General features: G+C 48.9%; 1 protein-coding gene across 11 annotated transcripts in view; it reads left to right on the forward strand.

Moving 5' to 3' along the window:
* The window catches only part of PSD3 (pleckstrin and Sec7 domain containing 3), a 596,024-nt gene extending 581,270 nt beyond the window's left edge, over nucleotides 1–14,754 (forward strand). For all 11 annotated transcript variants that reach the window (XM_024986357.2, XM_024986358.2, XM_024986360.2 and 8 more), the window contains one exon: nucleotides 6,921–14,754. In XM_024986357.2, the coding sequence (XP_024842125.2) occupies nucleotides 6,921–7,136 (216 nt within the window). In that variant the 3' untranslated portion in view covers nucleotides 7,137–14,754. The remainder of the gene's footprint in view (nucleotides 1–6,920) is intronic.
* The last annotated feature ends 6,223 nt before the right edge of the window (nucleotides 14,755–20,977 follow it).

The raw sequence follows: 20,977 nt of genomic DNA on the forward strand, positions 1-20,977 counted from the left end.
CCTATTAATTAAGTATATCTTTTCCTAAGTAAAATTATGACAGGCAGTGTATACACAGCTTAGTTGGGGTATTGCTTTTTATTGAAGTACAGTTGATGTGCAGTGTGCCCATTTCTGGTATACAGCAAAGTGACTCAGTTATAAATATATGTACATTCTATTTCATATACTTTTCCATCATGGTTTATCATAGGGTTTTGAATACAGTTCCCTGTGCTATACAGTAGGTCCTTGTTGTTTATTTTATATATAGTATCTGCTAATCCCAGCATCCTAATATATCTTCCCCCTTTGGTGACTATAAATTTGTTTTCTATATCTGTGAGTCTGCTTCTGTCTTATAACTAAGTTCATTTGTCTCATATTTTAGAAACCATATATATATCTGATATCATATAATAGCATTATTTCATTCTTTTGTTCGGCTGAGTAATATTACAGTGTGTGTGTGTACCCCGTATCTTTTTTATCCATTCATCTATTGATCACACTTAAGTTGTTCCATGCCTTAGCTCTTGTAAATAGTGCTACACTGGGGTGCATGCATCTTTTTGAATTCAAGTTTTGCCTGGATACATGCCCAGGAGTAGGATTACTGGACCATAGAGTAACTTAATTTTTAACTTTTTAAGGAACCTCCATACTGTTCTTCACAGTGGCTGTACCAATTTATATTCTCACCAACAGCATAGGAGGGTTCCTTTTCCTCCACCTGCTCTCCAGCATTTATTATTTGTAGACTTTTTGATGGTGGCCAGGCTTACTGGTGTGAGGTGATACCTCATTGTAGTTTTGATTTGCGTTTCTCTAATAATTAGCATCTTTTCTTATGCTTGTTGGCTGTCCATGTGAAATGTCTGTTTAGGTCTTCGCCTATTTTTTGATTGGGTTGTTTTTTATTATTATTATTATTGAGTTATACGAACTATTTATCTGTTTTGGAAATTAAGCCCTTGTCAGTCAAATGGGATATTGTTTCTACAAGTGAGTCCAAGCTGAGTGTTGACCAGTTTATTTATCTGCGAATAATAGAAAACTTGACTGATTATTTAAACAGTATAAACATTCTGTATCTCACTTAAGAAAACTGGAAGTGGATGGCCGCTGGCTGCTTGAGAGTTGCCGGCAAAGATGTATGACCTTTCTAAAATTCCTGATTTGCTCTCCTTAGCACACTGACTTTTTGTTTTCATGCGTATCGTTTCGTGGTTTCAAAGTGCCTGCTGTAGCTCCGAACATGTCATCTCTGACCTTTATCAGAGCCCCAAAATCTGCTTCCACAGAAGCACCCTGGTCCGCTCCCCTTGTGTGTCATAGGCCAGGTCTTGGCACAGGGCTGCAAGGTTGACTGACAGATGGGTGAGAGTTGGGTTAGTGAGAGTTGGGTCTAACCATCTGGGTTGCACCACGATTCCTGTCCTGGGGCTAGGCAAGAACTTGATGCCCCCAGTGAGAAGCGCAGACCCCTTGGCTGAAAGAAGAGGCTGCTCCATCCTCTAGCAGCTTCTTTGGCCGAGACTGACCCCTGGAACATGACCCCTCAGGTTTTCAGTCTCTAAGCTGGTGCAGCAGGTTGAAGTGTGATTGACCAACACACTTCCCTACACAGCAGCTCCACCCTGAAAACAAATGTCAGGATTGGTCTTAGGAAAAGGAGACATGTCTTCTCTGAAAGGAAGAATGGACATAAACCCTCCCAAAGATGCCACGTGGCTGCATTGTCAGGAAGAAGTCCACATGTCCCACCCAGAGGGAGAAGCCCGGAGCGGGCATGGAGCAGGACTTCGAGGGCGGCCCTGCCCCTCCACTCCTGGGCTGCGTTCAGCTCCCTGTCTTGGCTCAGAGGCAATCTCTCCATGGCCCCAAAGCCTCTGAATAGAGGTTCACAAATTCAGTGAGTCTGTAATCCCGAAAGAATGTGAATTACAGTCCTTTGAGTAGTCCTGAAGAGTCCTGAGATTAAAGGTAAGTTTTCCTAAAATATATTGAAGAGCATTTGACTTGGCCACAGACATTGGTAGAAAGCAAAGCCGTGTTACAGGGTTTAGCAGCCTGTCTCCTGTGAGCCCGTTTACCTCAGAAACAGCACACAGCCACTGGAGGTGCCTAAACAAACCCACGTTGTTTTTCCCTTATTTCTCTCAACATCCGAGCAGTCCTGGCTCCTGGTCCCCTCTCACCCTTCCCTCTGCTTTGTCTTTTCTCAATGCTCCTCCTCTGTGCTCTGCCTTTGGTTTGTTGATTGACCTGCTTATGTAATTTACTGGAAGGAAAGGAAAGTATCAATAGCTCAGTTGTGCCTGACTCTTTGCAACCCCGTGGACTGTAGTCCGTCAGACTCCTATATCTATGGTTTTCTCCAGGCAAGAATACTGGAGTGGGTAGCCATTCCCTTCCCAGAGGATCTTCCTGACCCAGGGATCAAACCTGGATCTCTTGCCTTGCAGGCAGATTCCTTACCATCTGAGGCATCAGGGAAGTCCAGTTTACTGGGGCAAGAACTTTGCAGCTGGAGCTGTAAAATCAGTGGATGAAATGTCTTTTCTTCATGTATTTTTAGGTGAATTTTCCCAATAGTGTCAGTGTCTTCAAAAACTAGTAGAAAATAGCCTAGTCACCTTTTCTCCTTTTGTCCCCTTTCAAGTCATCTCAGAAAATTGTCCTTCATACCCCTTTGATTGTATAATTGCCCTAGCTTTGTGAAATAGTATGCCTTACATTGATTTTCTGAATCTATTTTTAAACTGTCTTCAGATCATTTTATTAAACCTTGTTCATATCGGGAGTAGTTCTTTCTTGCAGTTTAATCTTGCCACCAAAGCAGTTTATAGAGACAGATTAACTCTCTAAATTCCTGGAATGAATAGATTTAGATTTCATTGATGATAGACTACTATGTAATACTGATGATGTATTTTTATTAGCAAATGCCCTTATTAAACCCTTATGTAGCTTTCTGAGAAAAGAGTAGTATTTTGTTCCTTTGTTACTTCTTTACTAAAACTGGAATATGTATCAATTAGTGATGCTTTCATCAACAATTAGCAGTGCCTTGGTGATGTACAGGGAGGCCTGGCGTGCTGCGATTCACAGGGTCGCAAAGAGTCGGACACGACTGAGCGACTGATCTGATCTGATGCGCTTGAAAAGGTGCTCGGCATCACTAATCATCAGGAAGATGCAAACCGAAACCACAGTGAGATACACCTCATACCCGTCAGAAGGGCCGTCATCAAAAGAACACAGATAACAAGCGTTGGCGAGGATGTGGAGCAAAGGGAACCCTCCTACGCTGTTAGTGGGATTATACGCTGGTGCAGCCAGAGGGGAGGGATAAAGTAGGAGTTTGGCTCTAATAGGCACAGACTGCTGTATATAAAATAGACAAATAGTAAGGAGCTATTGCATAGCACAGGCAACTGTATTCAATATCTTGTAATTACCTATAAAGAAAAAGATATTTTTATAAATATATATAAAGATATTTATATAAATATATTTAGGTGAATATATAAAGATATTTAGATAGATATTTTGGTAAAATTTATATAATCATAGTTCAGTTGGTAAAAAATCTGCCTGCAATTCAGGAGACCCAGTTTGATTCCTGGGTTGGGAAGATCCACTGGAGAAGGAATAGGCTACCCACTCCAGTATTCTTGGGCTTCCCTTGTGGCTCAGCTGGTAAAGAATCCACCAGCAATGCAGGAGACCTGGGTTCCATCCCTGGGTTGGGAAGATCCCCTGGAGAAGGGAAAGGCTGCCCACTCCAGTATTCTGGCCTGGAGAATTCCATGGACTGTACAGTCTATGGGGCCGCAAAGAGTCAAACACGACTGAGCAACCTTCACTCATATAAAGATTTATATAAAATATTTATGAAATGGAATCACTTTGCTATAGACCTTAAACTAACACAAGGTTGTGAATCAACTATACCTCAGTTAAAAACAATGAGGGCAGCCACTGTGGAAAACATAGGGCCGTCCTCAAAAAAACTAGAAATAGAACTACCACATCATCCAACTCCCACGTCTGGGTGTATATGTGAAGAAAATGAACACACGAACTCAAAAAGATAGTGTGATCCAGTGTTCATGGCAGGATCATTTACAACTGCCAAGATATGGAGGCAACATCAGTCCACCACCAGATGAATGGACAAAGAAGATGTGGTCCATGAACAATGGAGACCACTCAGTAATAAAAAGAGAGACATCCTACCATTTCTGACAATGTGAATGGACCGAAAGGGTGATATGCCAGTGCAATAAGTCAGAAAGACACATACTACATGATTTCATTTATAAGTGGAATCTAAAAAAAACAAAACCAGTGAACAGACAGAACAACAGAAACAGAGCCATAGACACAGAGAGCTAACAGGTGCCTGCCGGAGGAGAGAGGTACAGAGAGCTAACAGGTGGCTGCTGCCGGAGGAGAGAGGGCTGGGGTAAGGAGGGAAACAGGTGAGGCAGTCGAGAGACACAGACTTCTAGTTGCAAAATAAATGAATCAATAATTATGTGACATCTTTACACGGTAACAGATGGTAACTAGATTTATCATGGTGATCATTTTGAAATGTACAGAAATGTTGAATCACTGTGTTTGTATAACTGGAGCTTACCGTGTTGTAGGTAATTTCTACATAGAAAACAAACAAATGAATAAACAAACTCATAACAGAAGAGATCAGCTTTCTGGAGATCCGTTAGGGGAGGGGAAATTGGATGAAGGCTGTCAAAAGGTACAGACTCCCAGTTACAAAGTTAGTAAGTGCTAGGATGTGATGGAACACGTGATAAGTGAGATAGCACTGCTCCATGCTGTATATTAAAGTTGTTAGGATAAATCCTTAAGAGTTCTCATCTCAGAGAAAATCCTTTTTCTTCTGTTCCTTTAGTTTCGTGTCTGTGTTACACAAGGGGTTTCACTAACTTGCTGTGATCACTCTTCCATGATGCATGGACATCGTATCATTATGCTGTACACCTGAGAGTTACACAGTGCTGCGTGCCGATCATATCTCTGAGGAACTGGAAGGAAAAAATGTGGGGAAAATACCACTACCTGATGAAGAGTGGAATGTACGGTTCATGCTTAACGAGACAGTCAGAGGTAGCAGGGACAATGAGCGCTGGGTCCAGCCACTCTGTGCTCCAGAGCCTGGGCTCTCTCTGTCTTTGCCTCCCCCTCAGGCCTTGCGTACCGCCCCTCTGCTTCATGCCTGCTGCCCGTGTTGTGGGTTGCAGCTTTAGGAATACAAGGGAAGGGCTGACACCAGTGATTCTCCTAAGCCCCTCTTTATCAGAAAGCAAGTTGCTTCCCCAGGCGCGTTCTCCTTACCCCTCAGTGGCCAAAGCGTCACGCAGCCCATCTTAGCTGCAAGAGAGTCTGGGAAAGTCAGTGTTTGGTTTTATCAACCTTTGTAGTGGGAGGGACGTAGGAGAGGAGGGGGGTTGAAAGTGGCTTTTGATTGGCCAAAGCTTCAGCGTGTGGCAGAGTTGTCATCCTAAAGTACACACTCATGCGTGTGTTTTCACATCCAGGGAGGACATAGAGCTTCAGAGTGTGGGTTCTAAAGTCAGGTTCCTGAGTCCAGATCCTGACATCACTTCTGTGACTCCTGGACTTATCGCTGCCTCTCTTTCCTTTCCTGTAAGACAGGGATGATAATGTACCAGTTGTGTGTGATTCTTGTATGAATAACCTGCAGTTAGCGTGTGGGTACCTTATAAATGTCATCTTCACCAACCAAAGCTTGGCACCCCAACATGGACGCTGACCAAACCCAGAGCAGACCTAAGGGCTAGTGGCTTTTCCCTACTTTTGAACAAAACAACTTGAAAAAGTAGCTTCTAGTAGCTTCAGCTTCATAATTATTAACTTAAAACTGAGATATACAAAATCTCAATCTAACCTGACAAATCTCTAAAAGATTTATTGTTGTAACAGACTTTGCCTGCCTTTGTTGAGACAATTTATAACCGATGTGTTCTTTTGTTTAGAAAGAAAATACTTTAGGCCTCTACAAATCCTTCCTGTGTTGAATCACTGTGATGGGAGACTTATTTTACAGTCTATCAAACTGAGAATCCGAGACCCTTCTATAATTTGCAACATATATATAAAATAGCTCTATATAGTGATTGGATACAAACTTAAAAAAAAAAAAAAAGCAGGAGCATCAATTAGGGTTAGGGAAAAACAGTCTCTACAGTGTTCTTCTCAATTATTCTTAGAACAAGATGCTCAAGGCAGGAAAATCAAGGAGTCGTTTAAAACATAGTAGACACTCAACGAACAGTTGATGAAAAACACATAAATGTGCAGAATGAAGAAAATCATCAGGAAATAGTTTGAGATTTCACAAGAAGGCAACTCTGAGAAGCTGGTAATCCTCACAGAGACGCGGTCACGGGTAGCCAGGGCCAGCTTCCAGGAAGTGTGAGTGTTGATAATCCTAGCAGAAACGCAGTCACGGGAAACCAGGGCCGGCTTCCAGGAAGTGTGAGTGGTCCTGTCGGGTCAGGAGCTTAAGTTCCAGGAAGTGTGAGTGTAAGTCCATCACCAACTGCTTCCTCAAGCTGGAAGTGGAGAACCGGGCGCCCCCGCCAGGTTCAGGGGAGGCCTCGGCCATGGCCCACGAGGTGGCCCCAGTGGCTGCAGGCTGAGCACCTTCTGGTCCCCAAAACCAGAGGCTACATTGTCTGGTGCTGAGCATTCAGGAAGCATGCTTCCTCCATCTGCACACCATTCCTGCAAAAATGCAGAACAAAGGAAAACCCACAGTCTCTCCTCAAATCAGTGAACCCCTCAGTCAGTCTCCCGAGAGCCAGCCCTTTCCTGGGCCGTGGGCTGGCTTGTGCCTTGCGCTGTGACAGTGTCCCTGACCCCTCTTCTCTGACTCCCCTCAGAAAACCCGCTACGAGATGTATGTCCGCCTCCTGAAAGAGGGGGGCCTGGAGCTCCTGAGCGGCGGCAGAGGGGGCCCCGCGGGCCTGAAGAAGTCGCACTCCAGCCCCTCGCTGAACCCAGACACGTCTCCGGTCACTGCCAAGGTCAAGCGCAACGTGTCGGAGCGGAAAGACCACCGGCCTGAAACGCCGAGCATTAAGCAGAAAGTTACTTAGGATCCATCTGTGGCCAGGAAGTGCTGGTCGTGGAGCAAAACAAGAGGTTTTCAAGATCTTTCTGGTAAATCCATGAATATATTTAAAAAAAAATGTCTGTGACTAAATGGTGCATTGGTAACCTTTCCCACTGTATATTTTTGTTAGTTTCTGTACAGGTCATCTCTTTGCTCTTGATTTCTTTGCTTTGATGACTTGCTACCTGATGACTAATGCACCTTTTGTGAGGGGGGGACACGATTCAGAATGGATTGTGGGTCACTTCTCCGGTTTCTCTCGTTTGCACTCTGCTCACTTGTTTTGTGTACAAATCAGCTGTTACACTTTTTTTTTTTTTAAACATTGAATCCATTGTGAAACACTTAACTGGACAAACCTTTGTAGTTTAGAAAATTCTAGCCAGAGTTGGTAGGAGCCTTTTCTTGTGAAACCGTGCCCAGTCACAGAGGCGGAATCGCGCTCAGAAGTTCGCTTAAGAATTCCCGTGGAGGGAGGCGCTGTTGCCCTGTGACCCTGGGCCTCTGAGCACTTGGTGTTGAGTCCCGGCCCAAAGGGGGCGGGGGGTGAGGACCTCAGGACTGGGAATGCAGGAAGCGCACTAGCTCGCTGGAAGTGTGGATTCCATTTCAGCCCAGCAAGGAGGAGGGAAGTGGAGTCTCAGAGGCTGAGGCAAGACGGCCGCAGTCCATTGTATTTTCCAAACACAGCATCTCAGTGGCGATAACGGACTCTCGGGGCTACAGCAGCTGGCGTGTGTTTGGTCCGCAGGAAATTGTTACCTCACCCCCGCAGCGTCCAGACGAGGGATCCAGAGCCATCTGCGATGGACAGCCTGCCAGCCAGGAATTAGATTCTTTTATACACATGAGCACGGCATTATCTCCTGGTTGTAAGAATTGGGGGTCTTCCTAAAAATATCAAAATGGAGCCCTTCTCTCCTTAATCAGAGCAAAATAAGAAAGGAAGACGTAGCTTTTCCCTAGAGTTCCTTGGCAATAGGATGTTGCTTCTTCATAGTTAAATCTGAAAGGAATGAAACCTGAAGGAATTATGGTTGCAGAGCTGAGGACCCTGCCTCCTGGTGGCAGCGCAGCATCCCCTGGTCTGGTCTTGCCTCCACCCCTGTGACCACCGCTTCATCCTCTGTTCTGAACTGTCCCCAGAGTAAATCCTTGATTCTAAATCGTTTCTTCGCCTCTGCTCAGAACAGTCATAAGCTTGTTCGAGGGACAGTCCCTTTGAAAATCAGGGCAATAAACAGAACAGTATGTTATTGAGGAGGAGAGAGAGATGAAAAGTGTGCCCACTCTGAGTTAGAAGTTTCTGGTTTTGAAACTTGAAAACTTGGCGACCCTTAACCCTAGGATCTCCACAACTTTGGAACTAACAGAACCACTCTGAATATTCTTCTCTCTCCCACAGACATTTGCTCTGGTTGTGCTCAGTTTACTAGTTAAGGTACTATGACCAAAGATGCAGGGACTCTGCGTGGATAGCACAGTTCCAGGGAGTCAGAGAAAACCCACTTTTGAACCCTGCAGTTTCTAGTGGTATCTTGTCCTGATGCACCAGCGTTTACACAGGACTATTTATCAGCACTTCCGTCGGCTGCAGAAATGCCCATGTTTGCTGGTGCCCAGGAGAGAAGCCCCTCTCTAAGGTTATAGCTGCTTGCTTTGTGGCATTTTTGCCACGTCTTTGAAAAGCTCCCTCTAACCCTCTTGTCTTGTTTAGGTAAAGGCAGTAATTGAATTTGTTTCACGAAACCTAGAAACCACCAGGGTGGTTACCGACATGTCCCGTGTACGGTTCTTTCTCTGTAGTGCTTCCGACTGAATCCACGGTTTCTACAAGGAACTAGTCTTTCTTCCTAGAATTGGAATCATCAGCATGTGTGTTTTCTGCCTAGATCTTTATCCTAAGCAGAGGGGAGAGAGGTGCCGAGACCACGTCATCTCTTTAATAACTAAAGAAAAAGAAACATCCTTGACTGGCTTGAATGTGTGTGCTCCCAGTCTGTGTGTGTCTGTGTGTGTCTGTGTGTGTCGAGTGTCTCTGTGTGTGTCCCTTAGCATCTGTACCGGACGTGGAATGGTACTTGCTGCGGCATTTAGGCAGCGTCGCGGCTCTGAAATCCTGGTCAGCATCGGCATTTGCTGCGTGACTTGCTGATGCTTCTCCAGAGCTCCTGGACGTGCCGATGGAGAGAGAGCTGAGCGGGCGCTTTGCAAGCTGCTGTGTATGCCGTGTTCCCACAGTTGGTCCCGGGAAACAGCCTCAGAGGTCATGTTGCGGGCCAGGATCCCAGACTGCTGTCGCTAGGTCAAGAGCTAAGAGCCACCCCCCACCCACCCCTAGGCCTCTGGACTGTCTGACACAGTGCCCCTCGCAGGCCAAGAGCTTGTCCTGTGGGAGGCAGGGCCTCTCCTGAGACTGGACTCTCCGAGGCTTGCCCCTAGCCAGCCGTGACTCCTCTGTGACCACTGCTTCCCTAGGGTGTCTGGTCAGGGGACGCTGAAGACCTTCCCCTTCCTGGCTCCCCATTCACGGTACAGGGGGCCTGGCTTCCTCCTGAAGGTCCTGCCCCCAGCCTTCACCCATCCCCTTACCTGTCCCTCAGCACCAGAGCCTTGAGGTCAGCCTCCATCTAATAGGTCCTCTTTACAGAAATACACCTCATATCAGCTTTTAGTCTAGAAAACCTTGAGAGTCACCAGAGTACCTTGGTGACAGTCGTGGGGTAGAATTGCCTATTTTAGAAGCAGCTATCTCAAGGTATACCCCCACCTTATGTGTTGGCGTTTCCAGGGAAGGACCAGGGATTCTCTTTAGCAATCAAGACTTAGTTATTAGGGTGCAGGGTCCTTATTTTACTGCCAGCCGTAGACATCATTTGAAGTATGCTTTTCTTAAAAACCATCATCTGCTGACTCTTAGTAATGCCTGATTAGACCAAGCAACACCTCTGTGCGTCTGATTAACCTCAGTAAAACCAGCGTGTGGAGAGGTGTCTGGGGACTGCAGCCCTGTGGGCCTGTTCTGTTTATCTCAGCTAAAGAGGAGGGGCGACCGTGAAGGGTCCTCTGCTTCTCCAGCTGCAACCCTCGTTGCGAACACGAGGCGTGCTTCCTAGTTAGCAGGGAGGTGAAGGAGTTGATTCTAGGAGAGAAAATCCACCCAGCTCCCCAAGGCCAACCGAGGATCGGCCTCCGGAGGGTGTGTTTCACCCTGCGGCCAAAGCAGGACCCCCTGAGCCTGGAGAGGGGGCACCTGCCCAGCAGAGAAGGTGCCTCCTGCTGGCCCTGGCCTGCCCGCTCTAGCCACAGAGATGAGGGAGATGCTCTCACATCATGCGGGGCTGGCTTTGGCTGCACACTGCACCTCTTCTCTGCCTTCACCCCTAACCGTAGACAGCTGGGGGAAAGTTGACCTTTGAGAAGCTTCTCCATGGTCTTACTTAGAACCCTTCCTTGGGTTTAGTTACTAGGTCACTGGAATTGGATTCTTTTTGTGTTTTGCCTTGTAGTCACCCATCAAGCTTTTTTAAGCCTGAGTTCACAGGGCGTTTCCCAGTCTTGAGGGTCCGGAGCTCCACAGTGGAGCTTCTTGGGGGTCCAGCTGGGGCTCAGCGGTCGGGGGAGCCCGCTTCCTCAGCTGCAGCAGCGGTCAGCCCGCTCTGCTTGCTTTTCAACCGACAGAGTCTTTGCAGTTGATGCATTAGTGCTGTTAAGTGGGAACCAGAGGGTCAGCGAGGACTGGCTCCGCGTCGAGCCTAGCTGATGACGAGGGTGGCCAGGCCTCAACCAGCACCCGCTTTTCTTCATGGAGCGCCTGAGTTCCTTTGACAGAAGATCAGTCCACGTTGTAAGGAGCTGGGCCTTCGCGCCTTCCCGGTTCCAAGGCTCTCTGGCTGGCTGTCTCCTGGGCCAGCAGTCCACCCCGGCAGTCACCCCCAGAGGACCTCCGAGATGAGCGGCTCACACTGTGGAATAACCCCACGGCCGTGAGGGGGCTCTGCCCCGCCTCTGCTCTCTCACCCGTGTCTCACTCTCCAAGGACTGAGGTCCAGAGCCATTGCTGTTTTCCTCCTGTGCCCAGAGCACCCACAGCCCAAGTGGGCCGCCTCTGCCTGGGACCGCGAGCGGCCAGTGCCTAGGGAGGGCATCCTCAGAGAGAGTCAGGAAAGACGTGGCCCTTCAGGGCAGGCTGTGGGCTTGACTGCAATGGCCTGGTCATTCCACACCGCAGGTCAAGTAGTTGTATATACGGTAGGCTTCCCAGGTCTCTTTGGCTCACCCTCTGTGATTTACCTGCGCATCTGTGATGTCGCAGGCTTTTGGAGAATGTTTATATTAATAGTATGTCAGACATCAACGAGTATGCTTCCTGTCTCCTGCCGATGTTGTAATCGTGGGTATTTGTAGTTGTGTGCACCTCTATGTGTCAGCGTGTAGACTGTACGTCAGTATACAGTGTGCGTACATCAGATTTATTTTTGTCCTTAACCAGTGTGGTATGACAAGCAAGTAAAACCTCATAGGATTGAATATAATGCAGTTTTTTGAGAGTCTATATAGTGGTACTGTTTTATTAAACTTAAATTCAAATGATATTTTGATTAATTTTTTTTAATAATAAGATTTTATGCTAGGAAACTTCATCTTTGAGCTTTGACTCACCAGAGCAAAAAGGACTCTGAACTAACTTTGTTAAACAATTTCGGTGTACTGTGTACAATGCTGGGGTGGGGGTAGCTCATTATAATTTGAAATATACAGAAAGAAAGAAAAAAAAAAAAAAAAAAACCACAGGCAACCTGTGCAGTCTTAGCAACTTCAGTATTAAGAGCACTTAAAGTCAAACTGACAATTTGGGGCTTATTACAAAATGTGATGCTCTAGAGCACACGTTCTTTATTGTTGTAATTAGTCCGGAAAAATAGAGCTTTCAGAAGAATCAGCTAAGTGCCCGGCATATCATTTACGTACCTGTGACTATTTTACAGCAGCTCACACCACCCTCCCAGCCCTGCGTCCTCACCCTCTTCACCTTGAAGAACATCACCAACCCCTGCAGTAGGTCAGGCTCCCCGAGACCCAGGACTGCCCTCCGGGTCTACGGCTGCACCAGCTAAGCGTCAAGTCACAGGTAAAAGAATGTCAGGACAGACTGTGGACCAGGTGAAAACTTTAATATTTTTATACTTAGGTCTCTTTTCCTGCCTCTCCCCAAAGAAGAGCCGCTGGCCTTAGTTGTCTGAGCTTACTGCTTATCTTAACGGTATATAAATAGACCACTAGAGAGTAAGACTTTATTAACCAGCATGTTGGTGTAATTTAAAGCAAAACTGAGTGTGTGTGAGTGAGTGGTTGAGTGCAGTGCGTCTGTCTACACACGCCTGCCTGCCTGTCGTCCCGCGGGTCCGATTCAGAGCGTGGGAGCCGTGGGCTAAAGGGCTCAGCCTTGGCCCCTGACTGCGGTGGTGGTGGTTGCCCTTGAGTCGTTTTCTTAATTACCTGTAGTCTCAAACTATTGTTGCAGTTGTATCCCATTTCCTCATCTGTCCTTGACATGCAGGGCACTGGCCCTGCTTCCCTGCGGGGTCTCTTTTCCACTAACGTGTTTCCTCCTGAGAACCACAGTGATTTGCAGAAGCATCCCTTTAATTCAGAAACCACATACAAAAAGGGGTAACAAACTTTAAAATTTTAATGTGGGGTCTTAGTCATTTGGACCGTTGGGACTTTTAATGTAAAGTCAAGTAACCCTTTGGCCTGGATAATAATATCTCCTGCGTGGAGAGTATGTATGCACATTGACTCTAACGCCCTTAGGATACTTCTGAGTTGTAGGAACAAGAGTTAAAGGGGAAGGTGTGAGTCGCCGGCCTCTGCCCTGAGGGCTCTGGTACATGGGGCCTCTGGCATGTGTACACACGCTTGCACACGTGTACACAGTGAGTGCCCCGAGTCATGTAAACTCGAGACGCAGAGCGCTGGAGCGCTGCTTCGAGTATGGACCAAGGTGGCCGCGGCCTGCAGGCCCCCGGGGCAGGCAGGACCTGGAGAGACGCTGCGCGGGGAGGGGCTGGCTGGCAGGTGGGGGCCCTCCGCTCCCCAGCGTCCTGGGGGCGGGGCAGCTTCTCGGTTGCAGGTTCCTTTGTGAGGGGGTCACGGGGAGGAACACAGCCCTCCGCGGCCCGAGCTGGGCGGAGCCTGGCTGTGACGGGTTTCCCTTTGCAGGCTGGAGGCTCAGCTTTCACCAACAGTGTTATAAAAGAAAAAGCACCTTAGTGTCAATTCTTGGGAAATGTTGGTTACTAGGGAGAATTCTGGAGGTGCCCTCCGGGAGCCCCAGGCACAAGCTCGGTTCAGGTCCCACTGGGGCCTGGACTCCTGCTCGGACCCCGCGGAGGCTGGCAGGTGACTCTCCGCAAAGAGGGGCTCCTCGGAGCCCAGGGCTGGTCCACGGGCACCTTCCGGGGCTGCAGGGACCCAGCTGTCCACCCGGCCGACCCTGCCGAGGGTGCCCGCGTCCCCGCGGTGACACGTGACCGAAACCAAGACCATGTCCTTTGTCTTGGCGAGAAACAAGGTGGCCCTCTGGCCTGTAACCAGGGACAGATGATATCTTTTCCTTTGCACCCGCATTTCTGGAAGCGGATAAGGTTTCATTTCCGTGGAGGGGTCAGGGGAGGCAGCCCTCTTGGGCGAGGTCCCACCGGGGCCCTGTCAGAGCTGCTGGGCAAAGGCCCCGGCACGGTCCTCCGGCGTTCTCTTCTCCTGGGGTTCTCAGAGGCTGTTTCCAGAGCGGAATTGACACAAACGGAGAGCTGGTACCGCAGCCCCGCTTCCCGTAGGACAGGCGGAAGGGCAGTGGTGTGCAGCCTTTACCACATAAAACGAGCCTTGAACTTGGCCGGCCTATGAACCGGGTTACGTTTACTGGGGCTCAGATCCTCCCTTCACCGTCAGGGTTTCCTCCCCAGTCCCTTCCGCTTCTTCGCGGTCCTGGTGCCACAGGTCCCTGCACATTGTGAAAAGTAGTGATCAAATGGCGGCCTGCTCCTTTTCAGTGGCCAGACCGTCACACTGGCAGCCTTGGGCGAGCTCGTGGTCCCGACCCCTGTAGGAAACCTGTTCCTGGTTGCCCACCAGACTCGAGAAACGCCATCTCCCCGAGGAGCGTGGCGGTTGTGGTGGTCACCTTTTGAGGGGAACAGTGATTTCTGTGGATATTGTTAAAGTGTTGGAAGAATATTTTGAAAATTAAGTTTACATTTTACAATTGCTTTATTTTTTATTAAAATAGTTGTATATAAATATTGCCCTATTTCACTGTTGTTGAGGTAAAGCTAAACCATGCAGTCACCTGATGTGTATAGAAGCTGTGATGTATAGAGTACATTTCTCTCCTGTGTAAATGTTCATGAATATAACTGTTCCTGTGTTTTTATAAGTTGGAGATAATTTGTTGTTTTACAACAACAGAATTTATTGCATTTAAATGGTTTTTATGTAATAGAAATCATACAAAATAGTGAAGGATTTAAAATATGTATATGATATATGTAAATGTACAAACTTTAGAAAGAAATAAATCCAACTGATTTCAGTCATTTTGGAGGAATGTTATTTGCTTGTTTAGTAAGCGGCTAGAATCATAACTCTAAGAAGTAACACAACACACCCCATGACATGAAAAGCCAGCCACAACGCCACAGCCAGAGCTTTGGCCTGGGCAGCTGGCTGGAGGGGTGAGACACTCAGACTGTTCACCCTGCCACACCCCCGCTGGGCTCTGTGAAAGTGTGCTGAGAAGCCTTCATCAGGGGCTCTGGGGACGGAAGGATGAAGCTGTTTGAAGTAATTTCAAGAATGCGCATGTTCCTGCTCACTCTAGCACTTCTCATCAAGGCCGAGGGGCCAGGAGGTGACTGCCGCCCTCCCAGGCAAGAGGCTCAGATGTGCATGTGGGCCCTGGGAACCTAACTCAATGCCCAACATAACATCTGTTGACTTGGAAAACGAGAAAAATAAAATTCCACCCCAATCACTTAACTGCTGAATATTAGAGATCTAGAAGGACTGAATCTCACAGGGGCGGGTGGCTGGGGGCGGGGGAGGGCCTTGGCTGCCACCAAAATTCCTCCAAATGTGGATCCTCCTGTACGAATACTGAGTCATATCGTACACATGAAAGTAACGCATTTATGTTGATGAGATCTTGATTTTAAAAATTCAAAAACAAGGCAAGAGCCCTCATTGCCCAGTTGGATGTCTTCTGGAGGTGGGGGTTTTGTGTATCTTGTCATATTCTGGTTATTGCACAATTAATATTAGAACCAAAGGAACTAGAGATCATTTCTGAAAGCTGAACATATATGAGAGGAAACTAAAACGCAGGGCCAATTAAGATATTTTAATGAAAACAGCAACAACTCTAAAACCATCTCTGGACTAAGTCTCTTCTGCACTGTGGGCGTGTCCAGAGAGACTGCTGAGTCAGGCTTTATTGAGCACCTGTGAGCAGCAGCAAGTCTGGGAGGCAGGCCCAGACCCGTCTCCTGCTGGAGCCCGGCTGAGCTCCGGGTGCCCTGCGCAGCCAGCTTGCCTTTAATTCCGGCCTCGGCTTCAGAGTGATAAGGAAGCAGCAGTGCTTGGATGCCGACAGGGTTTGCCAAGAACAAACCTCTTCAGACACACTGATTTCGGATTTTGTATTAATAAGACTAGGCAGATTAGAAGACTACAGTAGGCAGAATATCTGAGCCCTAATAAAGAATTTAACAGGGTCTTTAATGAAATATGTCTGGGCAAAATGGAGAAGTCCTTAGTACAGCTGGTGGGGTGTCGCCACTTGAATGGTGCTAATTAAAGGCACAGTAGCACCTAGACGATCCTGCTGCAAAGCTTGCCTTTTGGCCCCATCTGTTCAGCATTTTAATGAATAACTTGACTAAAGCTACAAAAGGCAAGTTTATTAAAAATGTGTGTGTCCTAAGGCTGAGAAAGAATGATTATACTAAATGACAGAATTTAAAAAATCTAAACAGGCAGAAAAATGGGGCAGATGAACTATGTAAGATTGTAAAATCTTACACTGCAGTTATTAAAAAAAAATGTGCAAGGTCAAGATAGACCCTGGTGCTGCCTCGTGTAGCAAACACCGGGGAAAGAAAGCCTGCGGCCCCCGTCCCAGCAAACTGGGTGCCAGAGCTTGGGCCTGGGGGTCTTGGGGTCCCGTCTCCCCAGCAGCCTGTGTGGAGACAGCGTGGTTCCTAAGACGCTGCCCTAACCTGGAGGCAGCCCGGCAGAAACTGCCCTGAGACTTGGGAGCTGACAGAAAAAACGGTGTAAATGCAGCAGGTGGGAGGGCAGAAACATGAGCGGTGAAGCGAGAGGAGCCAGGGGCGCCGATGAGCTGGGGGCGGCCGCCCCGCAGACCAGGCCGCTGGTTTAGAGCCTTTCAGTGAGTCGCACCTAGGAGAGAACGGGAACCAGGCTGTAGCAACCCAAGGAGAGCGGTGTCCAGGGTGGTGAGTGAGCCTCCAGGAGGAGACACAACAGCGCACCCAGAGCTTTCCAGGCAAAGCTGCCTCGATGGACTGGTCCTCCGCCCTCAGGTGAGTGGGGAGGTGGGCTGGGGGTCGCTGGGGGCACTGGGGCCCGAGAGAACTGCCCGCAGAGGCCGGCCTGTAGCGACCAGAGAGGTGACACCGTTGTTCCGGATCCCGGCGCTCAGGCGCCCGGCGCCCGCCCTCCTTCCGACCCCCCGGGCGGGGGCCCAGCTCCGCCACCGCGAGCCCCCAGGCGCCCCGATGGTGCCGCGCAGCCGGCTTGAGAACCGCCCCGCCGGCCCGGCCGCGCGGACGGGCCCGGCCTCCGACCCTCCAGGCCCAGGGGTCCCCGGGCTCCGCGCGCGCTGGGGCCTGCGAGCCCGGAGGCCGCCCCGGAGCTCAGCGCCCGGCTGGCCCGGAGGCCAGGCCCAGGACGCCGCCGCGGTCTCCCGCCAGGCCGCACAGGCCCCTCTCCCCCCCGGGCCCGGCGGGTGGTGCTCGGTGGAGCGCAGCCTGGTCCACGCACCCCGCTCCAGTGCCCCCCGAGAAGGGAGGCCGCCGGGCTGCACCCCGCGAAGGGAAAGGTGTGCCGGCGGCCGGGGGGGTGGGCCCTCGGAGGTGAACGAAGGCCCTTCTCAGCGCTGGCGGCCTCAGACCTGAGCCGGGCCTCCCTGTCCCTCCGTCAGGCCCCTTTCCCACTCGCCCCGTGAGGACCACGGGCCCCTCCTGCATCGACTAGAGTTACCTCCACCCCAGCCAGGACGGGGTTCTGCCACGCCAGCAGCATCCTTGGGAGGCGTGTGGCCTGGAAGAAGGCTTCGTCTGGGGACCCTTCATCTCCCCGGGGTGCGATAGAATAGAGAATGCCCAATTATATCCGACTTGCAGATAAATAACAATAGGGGTGTAAGCAAGTCCCATGAGGTATTTGGGACATACTTAAGCTGTAAAATGTTTTGATTGTTTACCAGAAGTTGAAATTGGAAAAGACCCTGATGCTGGGAAGGACTGAGGGCAGACGGAGAAGGGGGCAGGGGCAGAGGATGAGATGGTCTGGTAGCATCAGTGACTCGGTGGACATGAATCTGAGCAAACTCCAGGAGACAGTGGAGGACAGAGGAGCCTGGACTGCTGCAGTCCACAAGCTCACAGAGTCGGACTCGACTGAGCTACTCAACAACAGCAAACACACCCGAGCATCCTGTTTTGTATCTGATAGCCCTATCCAGGGAGTCCCTCGGGGTAGCATTTCCTCATGGAATTTACCCTTCCTTGGCCCAAAGCAGGATCTTGCCAATATCTTTGAGTTAATCAGACTTGTGGAAACTCATCCACGCTGACCAAGCTCGTGAAGGTCAGAAGCGTAAAGCCGAGTGCTTAGCACTGCGTGAATGAAGATGAATCCCATGGCCGGAAATGTCGCTGGAGTAGAGACAGGGCTTCCTCACTCTCGGATTATAACCTTCATTGCACTTTGCTCCTCTGGGGCAGGAAGCTGTACCTTGTTCAGCTGCCTGCCAGGTGCTGGCCATGAACCTGGATCCCAAGCAGCTGTTTAATGAGTAACTACATGTCAGATGGACTCAGAGAGAGGCAGTGAGTGCCATTAGGTGTTCTCAGCCATGGGTTCCGGCCCAGATCATTTTCAGCACTTCTCCCCGCTGAGGGGTCATCTTGCCAGCAGAACCACAGGGTCTGAGGTGGACGCTACCCTGGGCAGTGCTCACTGTACATGGCCTCACAAGGCCCCTGCTCTTAAACAGATACGAACAGGGATTCTGAGGTCCAGAGAAGCTTTGACTCCCTATGTTGTTGTTGTTTAGTCATTAAGTCATGTCTGACTTTTGCAACTCCATGGACTATACAGCCCACCAGGCTCCTCTGTCCATGGGATTCTCCAGGCAAGAATACTGGAGTGGGTTGCCATTTCCTTCTCCAGGGGATTTTTCTCACCCAGGGATCGAATCCACATCTCCTGCATTGCAGGCAGGTTCTTTAGCACTGAGCCTCCTGGGAAGTCCCTTGAACACCCTACTCTGCCCCTCACTGGTTGTGTGACCTTGAGAGACTGGCCCAGGAACAGTCACACTTTAGCATATATCTCGGTTCCTCCACTGGGTGCTGATTTTGACTTGTGACTCTTAGGAGAATTTTAGCGAGGGCCGCTTAGACAGCCTCCAGCCTGCATGTAGAGGCCAGCAAGTGTCATCTAGCATGCCTGCATTATGTCTCCATCCTTTAGAAGAGTGGCTGCTGATGTGGTGGCCACTAATCACACGTGACCGTTTAAACTCAAATTAAATGCAATGAGAAATCCTGTTTCTTAGCTGCATGACACACGTCTCAACATTTCCGTCATCTGTTGGACAGCACTGCTCTAGACTCATATTAAGTTGAGATTTTTCCATACATTCACACAGCACATGTTAGCGGATCAATGAAAACTCATCTACAGGTCAAGTCTCCAGCACACCAACCACCCAGAAATGATTCACTTACCCAATAAATATGTTTTCTTCTGACAGTAATAGCGCTTCTCTGGTGGCTCAGCTGGTAAAGAATCCTCCTGCAATGCAGGAGACCCTGGTTTGATTCCTGGGTCAGGAAGATCCACTGGAGAAAGGATAGGCTACCCACTCCAGTATTCTTGGGCTTCCTTTGTGGCTTAGCTGGTAGAGAATCTTTCTGCACTGTGGGAGACCTGGGTTTGATCCCTGGGTTGGGAGGATCCCCTGGAGAAGGGAAAGGCTACCCACTCCAGTATCCTGGCCTGGAGAATTTCATGGACTGTATAGTCCATGGGGTCACAAAGAGTCGGACACGACTGAGTGACTTTCACTTTCACTACCAATAATACCCGCAAACAATATAGCCAGGGATTACTTCAACCTGTATATGTAAGACAGTACTGCTGAATAGCTTCAGAGAAAAATTCCAATAAAAATACTAACAAGTATGACAGGGAGCTAACTGAAAGTTAAGAATTAATGAAAAGAGTGTATCAGATCAGATCAGTCGCTCAGTCATGTCCGACTCTTTTCAACCCCATGAATCGCAGCACGCCAGGCCTCCCTGTCCATCACCAACTCCCGGAATTCACTGAGACTCACGTCCATCAAGTCAGTGATGCCATCCAGCCATCTCATCCTCTGTCATCCCCTTCTCCTCTTGCCCCCAATCCCTCCCAGCATCAGAGTCTTTTCCAATGAGTCAACTCTTCGCATGAGGTGGCCAAAGTACTGGAGTTTTAGCTTTAGCATCATTCCTTCCAAAGAAATCCCAGGGCTGATCTCCTTCAGAATGGACTGGTTGGATCTCCTTGTAGTCCAAGGGACTCTCAAGAGTCTTCTCCAACACCACAGTTCAAAAGCATCAATTCTTCGGCGCTCAGCCTTCTTCACAGTCCAACTCTCACATCCATACATGACCACAGGAAAAACCATAGCCTTGACTAGATGGACCTTTGTTGGCAAAGTAATGTCTCTGCTTTTGAATATGCTATCTAGGTTGGTCATAACTTTCCTTCCAAGGAGTAAGCGTCTTTTAATTTCATGGCTGAAGTCACCATCTGTAGTGATTTTGGAGCCCAGAAAAATAGTGTATGGTTCAACCCAAAGAGCAAGACTGTGCTGAATTTTTGTTTTGGCTTCTTCCTTTGAAATCAGGATCTTAATTCCTCTCCCTGCTCCCCTAGAGCTGTTAAAAGCAAGGTGATAGGATGGCAGCCTGGGTCTCCTTCCTGCTTGTCCCCTGGGAGACCTGGAAGCAATCTGCCCCCTGCATCCCTGTTTTAGAGTTTACCCCATGGAGAGGTTGGCTGCTGGGCAATCTGTAGCTGGCCGATGACAACCTGTAGATGACCCCAAGATTTCCAAACAGGTTCTACCCCCATAATAAGGGATATGCCCATGGACAGGAGGCTTCCCCAGTGGCTCAGTGGTAAAGAATCCACCTGCAATGCAAGAGACATGGTAGACTCTGGTTCCATCCCTGGGTTGGGAAGATCCCCTAGAGGAGGAAATGGCAATCTACTCCAGTATTCTTGCCTGGTGGGCTACAGTCCATGCAGTCACAAAGAGTCAGACACCTCTGAGCGACTGACCACACACACACACACACATGTTCAGGGGTAGGTGAAAGCACAGATCTGGGAATTTTGGTTCTCCTTGAAAGCACAGCCTGGCATGCTGCAGTCCATGGAGTCGCAAAGAGTTGGACACAACTGAGTGACTGAACTGAACTGAACTGAAAGTATCCACAGCCCACCTTCCAGGCAGCGTAT

The sequence above is a fragment of the Bos taurus genome, chromosome 27, assembly GCF_002263795.3.
Source record: "Bos taurus isolate L1 Dominette 01449 registration number 42190680 breed Hereford chromosome 27, ARS-UCD2.0, whole genome shotgun sequence".
Classification (NCBI taxonomy): Eukaryota; Metazoa; Chordata; class Mammalia; order Artiodactyla; family Bovidae; genus Bos; species Bos taurus.